Raw genomic sequence first — 16519 nt, 5'->3', positions numbered from 1 at the left:
CCCCATCAGGTGGGGACCCCAGTCAGGAGTCCTCTGATCACTGCCATCATCCCAAATTCGTCGTTGACCTGAGGGTTCACATGTGGGGCTGTGGAGTCTGGGCTTAATGATGCACACCTTTCAGTTTAACAACAGGAAGATGCTTCCCTGCCATAGTTTGTAAAGACTTGCTGGTTTAATCATTGAGGGAGAGAGAACACGTGGTGCCAGGGGATGGACTCAGGACTCTTGCCCTGCAAGCTCTCTGCTCCACTGCCGGCTGTTTGCTGATGTAGGTGTCTTTGAGGAGGTCTCTGGGGAAGAGGCTGTTATTCACATGTGGCAAATGGGGTTTGAGAGTTGGTGTCTTTCAGCTTTGACCTCAGGAGGCCTGTTCGGGGGCTGGCACGGGGAGGCCGGCTGGGTGCCCAGGAGGCTGTCCCACCTGAGTTTGTCTTCTCATGTCTGCTTCAGGGCCAGCTTGCAGTGGCTGAAGGTTGTTGGAGGTCCTGGATGGTGCCACCAGCCGGAAGCCATGAGGAGCCTTTCACAATAAATAGAGCTTTACCACTCACAAGACCTGGGGCTTGCCCAACCCACTGCGCCCTCAGTAGAGATAGAGAGGTCTGGGGGCGAGCGCTTGAGAAAGCCGGGCCCTGCTTACATTGGGGTTTGAGCGTGGGGGTCTGGTGCTGGGCTCACTCTTTGCCGGTGACCTTAAATCACAAGAGCATGACTTGAAGATGAAATGAGAAAGAGTGGGAACAGGAGCTGGCTAGCGCTGGGCTTAGCCTAGCACCTCTGATCCCAAGAGCGGGATCTCCTGTCTGAGTTGTCAGTGTCTGTGAACCAGCCCTCCCTGACGCGGGGCTCCAGGGCTCAGGTCTGTCTGGCCCTTGGTGTCCATGAGAGAGGCCAGCCACCAGGGTCTGCACTTCAGCTTAAGCTCAGAGTCATGCTAGTGGAAAGACCACCTGCCAATTGTAGGCAATCAGGCAGTGTTATCATTTCTGGATGCTAAAGAAGGTTACTCACTATTCCCTTTTTGGAGATGGACAAGATAACCGGAAGTGGGATGACCACTCATGGGAAATTTCTCTTTTCCAGACTGGGTCGATCTTAGCACGTCCAACTTGAGTTAGGTGACTGGCCACTGAGTTTGGAGATATGGGAGGATGGGAGACGGGAGGGGGTTGGCTACCGGCACCCAGTCTGTGAAGAAGCTTCCAGGTCTTCCTACTTGAGTGGGTGAAGTTCAGACTTTCCGTGAGTTGTTGCCAGTGGGCTTGGCGTGCTGCATCCAGGGAGGCAATGAGATGGTCAGCCACATCTGGGTCGCCCAACTCATCATACTGCTTTAGTAGTTGCTCGCATTCAGCATCAAGACAAGGCGTATAGTTAGCACGTCTCCCACGAGGAATGGCTTGGGAAGCTGCTTTGAAGATGGCTTGGCTGAAGCGCCTGTAGGAATCTTCAGAGGGGATAGAGTTAATTGGAATTGCAGGAATAGATTTGTTGGTAAGATCACTGAACAGACATCAGTTTGCTTTCCGAAAGTTCCATCTTAGTTTCTCCGAGCACAGAATCAGTGGGAGCTGGAGACCAATGTGGATGGTAGCTGGGCGGTGATGACTGTGTGGGAAGATCTTGAGAACTTGTAGCGGGAAAGGCTTGGCCGTTGACTGTGCTAATCCAGTCTTTATTCCATCTAGCACTGTGAAAAGAGCCTGGCTGTTTGGGATCGTATAATAGGGAGAGGTCATTCGCTGAAGCCCAGTCGGCTAAGATAGAGCCATCAGCATGAGTGGAGGAATATCCCCAGTCTTGGTGATGACTATTAAAGTCTCCAACGTAAACAGCTGGGTGATTCGGGCTAGGCAGGACCTCGTTATCCCATGAGACACTGGGAGGCTTATATACGTTGACGAGCTGAGTAGTTCCAATAGTAATGGAGTTGTAGAAGGTCGAAGAGGCCGTATGGTAAACGTCCGCAAGACACGATTTGGCGTAGATGGCTCGGCCATGTTTAGGATGGAGATTATAGCATATTAAATCGAATCCACTGATCGTGAATCGAGCAGTTTCATCGACTGCTATATGTGTTTCTTGTAGGCAGATAACATCTGCCTGATGCTGAATCGCCAATTAACCAATAAGAACGCGTTTGGCAAAGGACAGCCCCTCAACATTAAGTTGGAGGACTTGGAAGAGCAGGACCAACAGCTTGAAAGCTGGCAGGAGCTGCTTGTTGCTGGCTTTGAAAGTGACTGGGATCCATGTGGATTCAGTCGGCTAGGAAGGATCGTCAGTTTCCCCAATGAATGGGTACTCACGAGATGCACCACGGGAAGGTCGATCCAATGCATCCCCTTTACACTATCTGATGAACTGGAAGACGCTTTGAAGAGGGTTAAACTGGGAACAGCTGCTGGCTATGATAACATCACCCCAGAACTCATTCTTAACCTGGGCCCCGCGGCAAAGAAGTGGCTCGCTTCATTCCTGTCCCACATCTTGGAATCTGAGTCTATGCCCAAAGTTTGGCGTCGTGCGAAGATTATAGCAGTTTTGAAACCAAAGAAAGACCCAACACTGGCCGCCAGCTATAGACCAATTTCTCTCCTCTCCGTGTGTTACAAACTCCTTGAGAGGCTGCTTCTGTCACATATTTCTCATCTATCACCTACCTCATTCCTATCACCCACCCAGGCTGGTTTCCGCCCAGGAAGATCTACCTGCGAACAAGCCCTGGCCCTCTCAACTTACATTGAAAATGGATTCCAGAAGAATTTAAAGACGGGTGCTGTCTTTGTTGATCTCACAGCAGCCTATGACACGGTCTGGCACCGTGGTCTCCTGGTCAAGATCTCAAGATGCCTGCCTCCATGGGTGGCCAACACTATATCGTTTCTTCTCCAAAACAGAAGATTCCGGGTACATCTGGGTGACAAGTCTAGCAGATGGAGACTTGTCTCAAGTGGCTTCCCCCAGGGCTCTGTTCTGGCTCCTACGCTATTTAATATTTACATTAATGACCTCCCAGAAACTTCTTCAAGGAAGTTCATCTACGCCGATGACATCTGCTGTGCAACTCAGGCATCAAAGTTCGACATCCTCGAGGAAACACTCACGAAAGACATGCCTCTGATATCTGATTACTGTAAAAAATGGCGACTAATTCCTAGCACTGCAAAAATGGTATCATCTGTTTTCCATCTACACCATGCCTCGGCCTCGCGTGAGCTTAATGTGCAGCTTGGCGATATGAGAATCCGGCATGAAGCCCAGCCAATCTATCTTGGCGTTACTCTCGATCACACTCTGTCATTTCACGAACATCTCATAAAAACTGCAGCAAAGGTGGGCGCGAGGAATAACATCATTGCAAGACTGGCCAGCTCCTCATGGGGCGCGAGCGCTTCCACACTACGATCATCATCTCTGGCATTATGCTATTCCACTGCAGAATACTGTGCCCCAGTATGGTTCCGTAGCCCCCATGTCCACTTGGTCGATTCCAAATTATATTCCTCCATGAGGATAATTTCTGGAACCATCCGTTCCACCCCGGTTCCATGGCTGCCAGTTCTTAGCAACATCGCCCCGCCAGATATTCGTCGGGATGCGGCATCATCTAAGTTCATTTCCCACGTCTACACTGGACCGGACCTGCCAATATACGCGGATATCTTCGCCCACCCTGTTCAATGCTTGACGTCTTGTCACCCAATCTGGTCCCCTACGCCTACACTGAACTTCTCATCTAAGTTCATTTCCCACGTCTACACTGGACCGGACCTGCCAATATACGCGGATATCTTCGCCCACCCTGTTCAATGCTTGACGTCTTGTCACCCAATCTGGTCCCCTACGCCTACACTGAACTTCTCTGTGAAACAGAGCTGGCAGTCAGCTGAGGTAAAGAACGAACACCTCATCACAGACCCCTGCAATCGTCAACCCGGCTTTGACCTAGCACATTATGATTGGGCCCTCCTCAATCGCTATCAAACAGGCCATGGCCAGTGCGCCACTATGTTCCATCGCTGGGGAGCCAGAGATGACCCGAACTGCCCCCTGCGGCTCCAGACAGACTATGACTCACATAGTCAACGACTGCCACCTCTCCAGATTCAAAGGAAGTCTCGAAACTTTACATCAGGCTCAACCTGATGCTGTTGACTGGCTACGGAAGAAGGGCAAATGCTAGAAGAAAAACTATTCCCTTTTATCTAATTGCCTCCCAGCATTTGGTGAGTGAGGCCTTTATCTGTAGCTCAGCTAGACTCTGTGGCTAAATCCCGATGCAGTTGGAGGCAGCAGAGGTGAACTGAGTCATAAGCTGAGCCCATTTCCCTCTGCACCTCACTCTGGAGGTCTGGAGAGCAGACGCAGCCAGGTGAGTGAACAGTGCTGCCTGTTCCCCTAGGGATGGCCTGTCCCTGTGCCTGTGACCCGGCTAGTGACAGGCACCTGGCCATAGGGGAGTGCCACTCGACCAGGTGACATTTTAAATTAGCACAGATTTCAAATGTTTTCTTTATGACAAGAACAAGACAATTTGAAGGCTCTTTTTATTATTTTTGACTGTGTCCTGGGCTTCACTGCTCTTTTTTTTTTCCCCCAGATGGAAAGAGAGAGGGAGAAAGGGAAAGAGATCCTATCATCAAAGGTTCCTGTGGGGGCCGGGTATGGCAAAGTAGGCCCACTATCCAGGTGAGCTATCTCGCTTGCTCAGTGATGGGAAAGTTTTAACAAAATCACCAGTCTCCAGAACTGATCACTGTGAGGTTATAGCACTAGCAGTGTGAGATATTTATTGGCTAGAGACAGAAATCACGAGGCAAGGAGGGACCAACGACTTGAAACCTTTCTGGTGCCATGTATGAGCCCCAGACCTTCATTCATGGACTATGCTACTGCTGGGTGGACCTCCCCAGCCAGTTTTGTTCATTCTTTATTTGGGGTGGGGGCCAGGCAGACACACAGACAGACTGCTCCACCATCCCATGGTGCTGTCGAAGGAACTCCTTGTGGCTTTGGGGCTTGAACCCAGGCCTTGTGCTTTGCAGCGTGGGCCATTCTAACCCCCCCCCCCCGAAATTCATGTTTTTTGTTGTAATTTTGTAAAAAAAAAAAAAAAAAATCTCTTGAGTTGTCTAAAGTATTTTTTTGAAATAAGCGTCATCATCAGATTTGCTTATCAGTTGTAAGGAGAGGTGAGGAAAATGGTTAATTTACCCAGGAAGCATCTGCTTACTAATCACCTGATGGATGCCGAATGCTTGGCCCTGGGAGTGCCTGGGCTCCTGACTGGACAGCACCTCTCTGGTGAGGGGTGAGGGGTGTGGGGTGTAGGATAAAGGCCCCTTTGACTGTGAGCAAAAGCCTGCCTTTGAAAGTGAAGGAGGAGGGGCTGGGTGGTGGTGCATGTGGTTGAGCATACATTACAATGCTCAAGGACCCAGGTTTGAGCCCCCAGTTCCCACCTGTGGGGGAAAGCTTTTGTGAGTGGTGAAGCAAGGCTGCTGGTGTCTCCATCTCCCCCTTCCTCTCAATTTCTGGCTATCAAATAAATAAATGTAATAAAAAAATCAAAAAAATGAAGGAGGATCTGTGACTTTGTGTGTGGCCATACCCAGGAAAATCCCCCACCAAGAACTCTGATGATTGGTGGGGGATGGAACATTCCAGGCTCTCAAGGATAGACAGAGGCTCTGGCAGGGAGGTCGCTGGAGGGGACAGGGACGGGAGCTACAGGTCAGTGAGTGAGGTGAGTGGGACAGGCCCAGTGCTCCTCCCTTTCTTCTCCTGCGTCTACTGGGGTTGGAGGAAAACTGATGGAGGTAAGCAGAGGATGGCCATGTAGGACGGAGATACCAGACAGTGGTGGGGTGGGATCAGGTCACAGCCTCTGGGAAAACACTCAGCTGGGCCTTCAGAAACCAGGCTTGAATCCAGCACTGGAAGGAATATTCCAGAACAGGAAGCATGTGAGCGAGTCTGGACAGAGCCTGTTAACTAAGGTTGGATGGTGGGCTGGCGGAGTCTCCTATACTTCAGAGGCCTTGAGCAGCCCTGTGTGGTGCAGGGGCGACCTGGGCTGTCATTCATGTGGCCTCTTGTGCCAGCCCTCTGTCCCTGTGGTCAGGACAGTGACCCCTTTGCACTAGGCTGTGCTACTTGGGTGCAGGTGTGGAGGCTGGGCTGGACCAGGTGAGGTGCTTGGCAGCAGCCAGCGGCAAGCGAGAGCCACTCTGGTGAGCTGAGGTGGGGCTCACATAATGGGATACGGAGGGTGCAAGTCAGCACCTCTGGGGCTTTGCCTTCTGGGCTCCTGGGAGGTGGCAGCCCAGACTCTCAGGACTCTTGCAAGGCAGGCCCGATGGGAGAAGCCTGCCCTCTCTGCCCCGTGGATGGGAGAAGCCTACTCTGGGCGCTATCCGTCCAGAGGACCCACTGTCACCACTGAACACAGTAGCCCCTGTGTGTCTCAGCTTGGCAGCTGGCTCTTAGGTGGCACTCACGGGGCAGGACAGGGACCTGGCAGACATGAGCGGCTCTGTGCGACCCTGCAATGGAGGGAGGAGGCCAGCCTGAAGCCATAGCTTTTGAGGCCATGTGTTCCGAAGAGAAGTGGCCTCTGCCTCTGTGTGTCACAGCTCCCTGTCCACCCTGTCTGCTGCAGGAGTGTGGGCTCATGTCACAGCTCCCTGTCATCCTGTCTCCTGTGGGAGTGCGGGCTCACTTGCCGTGGCAAATAGGAAGAACTTACTTGGCTATTTGGGGATCTATGTCATCTTCAAGTGGTGGCTCTGGTGTTTTGTGACAAAGAGCTCAGGCAGATGGGACTTGAAGGTGTGACTGATGTCCCTGAGCATTCTGTGACAACACTGACTCTGTGCCCCTGTGTGTAATTGCTTTAAGATGGGGCGGGGGGCGCTGTGTTGTGCTGTGTTGTCCTCTCGACTCATGGCTTCACATAGGCCTGGAGTTTACTCTTAGCATCTTAGCACTTGATGTTTCAGAATTAGAAAGTGTCTGCAAATCATACATGTGTGTTTTTTTTTTAAGATCTTATTTATTTATTTATTTTTATAATTTATTTCTTTATTGGGCAATTAATGTTTTACATTCAACAGTAAATACAATAGTTTGTACATGCATAACATTCCCCAGATTCCCATTTAACAATACAACCCACACTATGTCATTCATCATCTTTCATGGACCTGTATTCTCCCCACCCACCCACCCCACCCCAGAGTCTTTTACTTTGGTGCAATACACCAATTCCATTTCAGGTTCTACTTGTGTTTTCTTTTCTAATCTTGTTTTTCAACTTCGGCCTGAGAGTGAGATCATCCCATATTCATCCATCTGTTTCTGACTTGTTTCACTCAACATGATTTTTTCAAGGTCCATCCAAATCGGCTGAAAACAGTGAAGTCACCATTTTTTACAGCTGAGTAGTATTCCATTGTGTATATATACCACAATTTGCTCAGCCACTCATCTGTTGTTGGACACCTGGGTTGCTTCCAGGTTTTGGCTATTACAAATTGTGCTGCCAAGAACATATGTGTACACAGATCTTTTTGGATGGATGTGTTGGGTTCCCTAGGATATATCCCCAGGAGAGGAATTGCAGGGTCATAGGGTAGGTCCATTTCTAGCCTTCTGAGAGTTCTTCAGACTGTTCTCCACAGAGGTTGGACCAATTGACATTCCCACCAGCAGTGCAGGAGGGTTCCTTTGACCCCAGACCCTCTCCAGCATTTGCTGCTGTTACTTTTTCTGATGTATGACATTCTCACAGGAGTGAAGTGATCTCATTGTTGTCTTTATTTGCATTTCTCTGACAGTCAGAGACTTGGAGCATTTTTTCATGTGTTTCTCGGCCTTTTGGATCTCTTCTTTGGTGAATATTCTGTCCAAGTCCTCCCCCCATTTTTGGATGGGGTTATTTGTTGTCTTGTTGAGTCTGGCAAGCTCTTTATATATGTTGGTTATTAAACTCTTATCTGATGTATGGCATGTAAAGATCTTCTCCCATTCTGTGAGGGGTCTCTTGATTTGGGTAGTGGTTTCTTTTGCTGTGAAGAAGCTTTTTAATTTGATGTAGTCCCATAGGTTTATACTTGCCTTAGTCTTCTTTGTAATTGGATTCGTTTCAATTGGATTCTTTAAAATGTATACGGAAAAAAGTTCTGCCAATATTTTCCTCTAAGTATTTGATAGCTTGTGGTCTAACATCCAAGTCCTTGATCCACTTGGAATTTACTTTTGTATTTGGTGAAATATAGTGATTCAGTTTCATTCTTCTGCATGTTTCAACCCATTGTTTCCAACACCATTTGTTGAAGAGACTCTGCTTTCCCCATGTAATAGTCTGGGCCCCTTTGTCAAAGATTAGCTGTCCATAGGTGTGGGGCCTCATTTCTGGGCTCTCAATTCTATTCCACTGGTCAGTGTGTCTGTTCATGTTCCAGTACCAAGCAGTTTTGATGACAATGGCCCTATAATACAGTTTGAGATCTGGGAGTGTGATGCCTCCGGTTCTGTTCTTTTTTCTCAAGATTGTTTTGGCAGTTCTAGGTCTTTTCTGGTTCCAGATAAACACTTGTAGCATTTGTTCTATTCTCCTAAAAAATGTGCTTGGGATCTTGATGCGGATAGCATTAAATTTGTAAATGGCTCTGGGTAATATATTCATTTTGATGATGTTAATTCTTCCAACCTATGAACATGGAATATCTTTCCACTTCTTTGTGTCTTTTTCAATTTCTTTGAGTAGTGACTCATAATTTTCAGTATACAAGTCTTTCACTTCCTTGGTTAGATTTACTCCTAGATATTGTATTGTTTTTGTTGCTATAGTAAAAGGAACTGATTTCTGGATTTCAATTTCTTCTAACTTAGTGTTTGCATAGAGGAATGCCACTGATTTTTGAATGTTAATTTTATAGCCTGACACCTTACCTTACTATATTGCCTGATGATTTCCAAAAGCTTCCTGCTGGATCCCTTAGGTTTTTCCATGTATACTATCATGTCATCTGCAAATAAGGAGAGTTTGACTTCTTCTCTTCCAATCTGTATGCCTTTAATTCCTTGCTCCTGCCTGATTGCTATGGCAAGAACTTCCAACACTATGTTGAATAGTAATGGTGATAGTGGGCAGCCCTGTCTAGTACCTGATCTGAGTGGAAATGCTTCCAGTTTTTCACCATTGAGTATGATGTTGGCTGTAGGTTTGCTATATATAGACTCCACTATCTTCAGGAATTTTCCATCTATTCCCATTTTTTGTAGTGTTTTGATCATAAAGGGATGTTGTATTTTGTCAAAGGCTTTCTCTGCATCTATTGATATGACCATGTGGTTTTTGGTCTTGCTTTTGTTGATGTGGTGGATCACATTGATTGATTTACATATATTAAACCAACCTTGCATGCCTGGGATAAACCCCACTTGGTCATGATGAACAATCTTTTTGATATACTGCTGTATCCGGTTGGCTAGAATTTTGTTTAATATTTTTGCATCTGTGTTCATCAGAGATATTGGTCTGTAGTTTTCTTTTTTGGTTGTGTCCCTGTCTGCTTTTGGTATGAGGGTGATGTTGGCTTCATAGAAGCTGGCAGGGAGTATTCCAGTGTCTTCAATCTTCTGGAAGACTTTTAAAAGTAGAGGTATTACTTCTTCTTTGAAGGTTTTGTAGAATTCATTTGTAAAACCATCTGGTCCAGGACTTTTATTTTTGGGAAGATTTTTGATAACTTTCAATTTCATTAGCTGTGATGGCCTGTTCATGTTATCTACTTCCTCTTTACTTAGTTTTGGAAGTTGGTAGGTATCTAGGAAATCATCCATTTCTTCCAGGTTCTCTAGCTTGGTGGCTTATAGTTGTTCATAGAAGCCTCGCATGATATGTTGAATTTCTGCAGTGTCTGTTGTGATATCTCCTCTTTCATTTACTATCCGATTTATTTGGGTCTTCTCTCTTTTTTGTTTTGTGAGTCTGGCTAAAGGTTTGTCGATTTTGTTTACTCTTTCGAAGAACCAACATTTACTTTCATTGATCTTTTGTATGGCTTTCCTATTCTCAATGTTATTTATTTCTGCCCTAACTTTAGTGATTTCTGTCCTTCTGGTTGCTTTAGGATTCCTTTGTTGTTCTTCTTCTAGGTCTTTAAGATGTGCAATCAGGCTGTTTATTTGTGCTTTTTCTTGTTTCCTAATGTGTGCTTGTATAGCTATGAACTTCCCTCTTAGGACTGCTTTATCTGTGTCCCTGGTATTTTGATAGCTTGTGTCTTCATTTTCATTGAACTTTCGAAACATTTTGATTTCTTCCTTGATTTCCTCTTTGACCCAGAAGTTGTTAAGAAGTGTACTGTTGAGCTTCCACATTTTGGCACTGTTATTAATCTTTTGTTGATTGTTAAGTGTTAGTTTAATTCCACTGTGGTCTGAGAAGATGCTTGGGATGATTTCAGTGCTCTTGAATTTGCTGATGCTGTCTTTGTGGCCTAACATATGGTCTATCCTTGAGAATGACCCATGTGGATTTGAGTAAAATGTGTATTCCAGTTTCTTGGGATGAATGACTCTGAAAATGTCCAATAGTTCTAGTTTATTTATCTCTTCATTTAGCTCCCTTATGTCTTTACTGATTTTCTTCCTGGATGATCTGTCAAGTTGAGAGAGTGGGGTGTTGAAGTCCCATGCTATGATTGTGTTACTGTTAATATATTGCTGTAGCTCTTTCAGTAGAAGTTTGATGTATTTAGATGGCTTCTCATTGGGTGCATAGATGTTAATAATTGTTAAGTCCTCTTGATTGACTGATCCTCTGAGCATTAAGTAGTGTCCATTCCTATCTTTTTTAATCTTATCTGTTTTAAAGTCAGATATGAGAATAGCTGTTCCTGCCCTTTTTTGTGGGCCATTGGCTTGTATGATAGTTTTCCATCCTTTCACTTTAAGTCTGTGTTTGTCTTGTTGAGTTAGGTGAGTTTCCTGTAGACAACATATTGTTGGGTTCTGTTTTCTGATCCATCTTACTACTCTGTGTCTTTTAATAGGTGAATTCAGGCCATTGACATTTATTGATACCAAAGATTGAAGATATTTTAACGCCATTCTTGTAGAATTTTAGAGTGTTTTGATATATGTCCTATTTGTGGTGGTCTGGTTGTTTATAGGAGACCTTTCAGAACTTCTTTCAGGGCAGGCTTGGTGATGGTTGCTGCTTCCTTCAACTGTTGCTTGTCTGAGAAGGTTTTGATGCCTCCATCTAGTCTGAATGACAGTCTAGCAGGATATAGTATTCTTGGCTGAAAGCCTTTCTCGTTGAGCACTTGATAGATATCTTGCCATTCTCTTCTGGCCTGTAGTGTTTGTATGGAGAAGTCTGCTGCTAATCTTATGGGTTTTCCTTTGTAGGTGACTCTCTGTTTTTCTCTTGCAGCCTTCAGGATCCTTTCTTTATCCTTATTCCTTTCCATTCTAAGTATGATATGTCTTGGTGTCTTTAGGTCTGGGTTAATTCTGTTTGGGACCCTCTGGGCTTTTGAATCTTTATGTCTTTGATGTTTTCTAGACTAGAGAAATTTTCTGCTATTATGGCCTGGAGAATGCTTTCTTCCTCTCCTTCTCTTTCTTCCTCTGGTAAGCCAATAATGCGTATATTGTTTCTTTTGAAGTCATCCCAGAGGACTCTGTTGTTGTTTTCAGCATCTCTTAATCTCTTTTTGAGATCTCTTCTTTTTTAGTTGTCTCTAATTCATCCTCAATCTTGCTAATTCTGTCTTCAGCCTCATTGATTCTATTCTCTCTGCCCTCTACTGCTTTCTGGAGTTCATCTATTTTGTTGCCCTGCTCTGATACTGTTTTAGCTTGTTCAGCTAGTTGCATTATTAGTTCAGCGATTTCAGCTTTCAGCTCTCTAATAACCATGAGATAATTAGAATTTTCTTCCAAATTCTCATTTGTTGTTCCTTCATTTCTGATCACAATTTTTTCAAATTCTTTACTCACTCCTGTTATTATTTCCTTAGCTAATGTTTGGATGTTGAACTCATTGTTTTGTGCTTCACCCTCTGGAGGACTTTTAGCTGGACTCTTGTCCTGGTTCGATTCTCCAATATTTTTTCTTGTTGTTTTAACCATTTTATATATTATGTTATGAGTTCCCTTTATCAGTACTTTTCAAATTATTGATCACTATTGCCTGGATTGACTTGTGTCTAAGTTAATTAAAGGGTTTACAGTGGTGGAAGTTAACAGTTTTTTCAATCCCTGAGTTGGAGCTCAGTGGTTTAAAAGCCTCTTTTTTTTTTCTTCCCTGTAGGCTATGGGAGCCTGAGGGCTTTTAAACTATCAATAGGCTTCTTAGCTTTATCACTGACTCCTGACCAAGAGATAAAGCAGGGTGTGGCAGAGACAATCCAGTGGTTATGCAAAGAGACTTTCACAGCCCCTCAGCTATGCCACCGAGGTATAGGTCTTCTGAGTTTCCCGGTTAGATCTCTGTCCCCTGGTGTCCCTCCCTGCCAATGCTCCAGATTCTGAGTGTAGTAGCAATGGAGACTCAGAGTTGCACTTGGTGAGTCTCTGGGGAGTCCTCTCCTCCCTTCAGCTGTCCCCTTGTTGGTGGAGCAGACTGGAGGTGGTGTCTCAACTGATAAACTGCTGAACTGTTAGTAGTCACTTAATCTCTCCTTAGGCTCCTCTCTCCTCTCTGTCACCAGCCACATGTGTTTGTACTCACGGGTGATTTACTGGGTTCCTGTGGTCATTCTAGTCCTGTCTTGTTTCGGTCCCGGGTGGTCTCCTTTGGTATTCCTAGTTGATCTGGGAGAGGAGAGGAGAGGAGAGGAGAGGAGAGGAGAGGAGAGGAGAGGAGAGGAGAGGAGAGGAGAGGAGAGGAGAGGAGAGGAGAGGAGAGAAATCCATCTGCTGCTCGTAGCTCCGCCTCCGGAAGTCAAATCCCCACATGTGTGTGTTTAATCACTGTGCCTGGCAGTACTTTTCCAGGTGAGGCCTGCAGGAGACATTGGAATCTGAGTTATTCGATGAAGTGGGTTCCTCTCTGTACTTTCTGTGGCCTTGGGCCTTGAGACTTCACTGAACTGGGGTCAGCTTGGTGTTGCTGCTGTCCTGTGCACATGGTGGGGAGTTGCACGTGTTACCAGCCTGTTCTGGGGAGAGTGTGCACTCCAGGGTGACCTTGAACACCCCCTTTTAACTGTCTTCCAAGGACAGGTCATGAATGGGTGACTGAGACTTTACATCAGCTATGACCCCACAGGCAAAGCTGGTGAGGCGGGAGTTGAAGTGACCTATTTCCTCTGGTTTTGATTCCAGGTGAGAATTATGACAGTGAAGACCTTGCCCACTCGGACGAGGTGATGAAGAAGCCGTGTCCGGTGCAGATCGTCGTTGCTCAGGAAGATGACCATAACTTTGAGCTGGACGAAGCAGCTTTGGAGCAGATCCTGCTGCAGGAGCACATCCGGGACCTTAACATTGTAGTGGTGTCTGTGGCCGGGGCATTCCGGAAAGGGAAGTCGTTCTTGCTGGACTTCATGCTGAGATACATGTACAACAAGGTGAGTAGTGTCTCTGAAGTCAGACCCAGGTGCTGATCAAGACCATTGGCCAGCCCTGCCCAGAAGTAGTAGACAGGGGGGTAGGCGAAACAGCTCAGCTGGGTGGGGGCCTGTCTTGCTGTGCACGCAACCCAGGCCTGTGCCCCTGTAGTGCTATGGCTCGGGGTAGCCTCAGTGCTACAGTTTTTCTCACTCTCCCTCTGGCTGTCAAATGTGGCTAGGAGCAATGAAGTCACGCATCAGTCCCTGGCATGCCAAGGAAGTAGATACAAATGGGTAAATCCAGTGAGAGCTGTAACTTCAGTTTTATGAAGATGAAATTGACAAGCATTTCTTTTGTAGTGGTAATCTGAATTTGAGCTCAGTAGTCAGTGGGGTGGAATGGTAGCTCTACCCCACAGTGCTGAGGTCTCCCTGTTTTCTCTCTCCTTAGTCCCCTTCGCAAGAGTGAGTGACTTGGGCCAACAGGAAGCAAGTGCTTCTTGAGTGCTCTCCCTGGGCTGACCTGACACCGAGGCCGCTCCCTCTCCACTCTGAGGGCACGGGTGAGGTGCCAGCGACACTACTGTGCTTCCTGGCTGGCGTGGCCTCTGTTTGGGATGAGCTTTGCTCAGCCCTGTGTCTCCATACCCACCACAGAGGACTGGTCTCAAGCGGGTGCTTGACTTTCCTGGGGCTCTGGGGGTGAACTTGGGGCTTGCTGGTGAGTGATCTTGCTAGGCCAGTGTCCTGTGCGTAGTTGGCGGGGGAGCAAGAGATGGAGAGGAGAGACACCATAGCACCTCCCTGACACCCGCAGAGCGGCACGTTGGTGCTGGCCACGGAGCTTCCAAGAGGTGCTGGGGCTCCACACCAGGCCTCGTACATGGTTGGGTGTGCACTCCGTCTGCTGAGCCGTCTCCAGGCTCCATAGCACTTATTTTCTATTTGATGGGATCACTTCTCTCTGTTTTCACTCTTCAATATAATAGATGATCCCCCCCCCCCCGACTTTGACCTCAGAAACTCAAAACCAAGACTGTCTCTTCGATTAGAGTGTTACAGATGGCAGGCTGGCAGAGTGTGCCTTACCCTGTGCATGGCCTGGGTTCCAGCACACATTCTGTAGGAGGAAGTGTCATGGCACCAGGGAGGCTCTGATGCTGTGATCTCAGTCTTAGTCTGAAATAAGGTGATTAAAATATTCAGCCCTCAAGCAGTGAAATCGTGCTGTAAGTCTTGACACAGGAATTCCTCCTCCTGGGGGGGGGGGGGGGGCGTAGGGACTGTGGTGGTGGAGTTGGCTAGGGACCAGGAAGAAGAAAACCGAAAAACATTTTTGACCATTCAGAACCCCTTGGGCAGGCTGAGATGATGGTTCCAGCAGCGAGGTTGTGCAGGAGTGACTTGGGCCTACCCTTTCTGATGTCCTTGGAGAGTTGCCCCCCCATGATGTGTGCCTTGTTTTTTTTTTTTTTGCATGCCTAAACTTCAGACATAAGCAGAGCAGGACTGACTGGCGGCTTCCTTCAGATCCTTGGGCTGCAGACTAGATGCCAGGCCTGAAACAGATGAGTCAGTGGAAGCCATCCTAGTGGGAGTGGAAGACTGTAGACATGTTGAGTGGAACCCTTGTCAGGGGCTTTTGACACACGGAGGCCACATGGAGGAGCTCAGATGAGCAGTGACACAGCAGCGTGCTTGGTGCACACAGCTCTGTCTGTGAGGAGCGCCAAGTGACTCTGTCTAGGTCTTCAGCTGTCTTGAGGTATCAGGAAAGAAGACATTCCCAGCTGGCTTTCCAGTCAGCTCTCCTGTAAATTCTTTTCCGAGGGATGTCTTCAGGAATGTAAAATATGCCCGAGCATCAAGAATGCGGCTCATGGTAAAGAACAGTCTGGCTGCATGTTTATAAAATTGAAAAAGGTGCTACTTTACAGTATGTGCGTTCAGACTTGGCGGCTGTTTTCCAGAGTCTGCTATCTGGTGTAGAGAAAGGAAGAAGTATTGGTACATTTTTTTCCTCTCTTCAAAGACTGCACATTTAAAGCCAATCACACACACACACACACACACACACACACACACACACACACACACACACACACACACACACACACACCCGTTAGGCTGGCTCTCTGCAGGGATACCTCTGAGTTGTCTTTGCAAGCTCCTTTACTTCCAAGTAGGTCACATTAGAAAGGGAAGGAGAGACAGATGCTTGCTGTGCAGTGACAGGTAAATTTCACCTCAGGTGTCATTTCAGATACCTTCTGAGAGCTTGCTGAGGGTGGGTGGCAGCTCACAGAGGATATGGTTGAGACTCACTTCTCCTGGGGGTGGAGGTAGGGGAGCTAGATGGTCTGAGTGAGTTCACATACCAGACCAGTGGCTTCTCAGTTCAAGGAAGAGGCAGGAAACGGCCGCCTCCGACTCTGATTCAGTAGGGGGCTCTTGCTCTTCCTCCAAGATGAGAGAGGGAGAAACCACGTGGGACAGACAGCTCTGCGTTCTGTGTATCTGTACCCCTGTAGAGGTGGGGTGCTGGCTGAAGATGGGCGGGCAGTGGGCGCCTGCCTTCCAAGGAGCTAGCTCACTCAAGGAGGCGGCTTGCTGACAGAGCCGACTGAGGCTGTTAGGATCTGGCTCACTTTGCTCTGCAGATGCTCTATGGAAGGAATTTTTGGTCTTAGTTTCCACATCTGGACTTGCTGACTTCATGCCAGGCGGGTAACTTTACGCGTTCCTCTATGTGTTTCTTACGAGTTGCTTATGAATTGGGAAGCCTGGCCACACTGAGGCTTGATGTTTTGGTGGAGATAGCTTCAGAGGTGATGGTGCCCTCCCTGGGAGGCATGCACTGCCTGTTCAGAGAGCAGTTTTAGCTCTCTGAACCATAGGCCAAGCATCTCACAGGTGCTCTCTCAGTCAGTGGCGATATG

The 16519-nt window shown here is 47.2% G+C and overlaps 1 protein-coding gene across 3 annotated transcripts in view; it reads left to right on the top strand.

Moving 5' to 3' along the window:
* ATL2 (atlastin GTPase 2) overlaps nucleotides 1-16519 on the top strand; it is a 56508-nt gene that overhangs the window by 19350 nt on the left and 20639 nt on the right. For all 3 annotated transcript variants that reach the window (XM_060186877.1, XM_007520994.3, XM_016187231.2), the window contains exon 2: nucleotides 13354-13598. In XM_060186877.1, coding sequence (XP_060042860.1) covers nucleotides 13354-13598 — 245 coding nt within the window. The remainder of the gene's footprint in view (nucleotides 1-13353; nucleotides 13599-16519) is intronic.

Source organism: Erinaceus europaeus, chromosome 3, assembly GCF_950295315.1.
Source record: "Erinaceus europaeus chromosome 3, mEriEur2.1, whole genome shotgun sequence".
Taxonomy (NCBI): domain Eukaryota; kingdom Metazoa; phylum Chordata; class Mammalia; order Eulipotyphla; family Erinaceidae; genus Erinaceus; species Erinaceus europaeus.
This window is presented reverse-complemented; position numbering and strand designations above follow the sequence as displayed.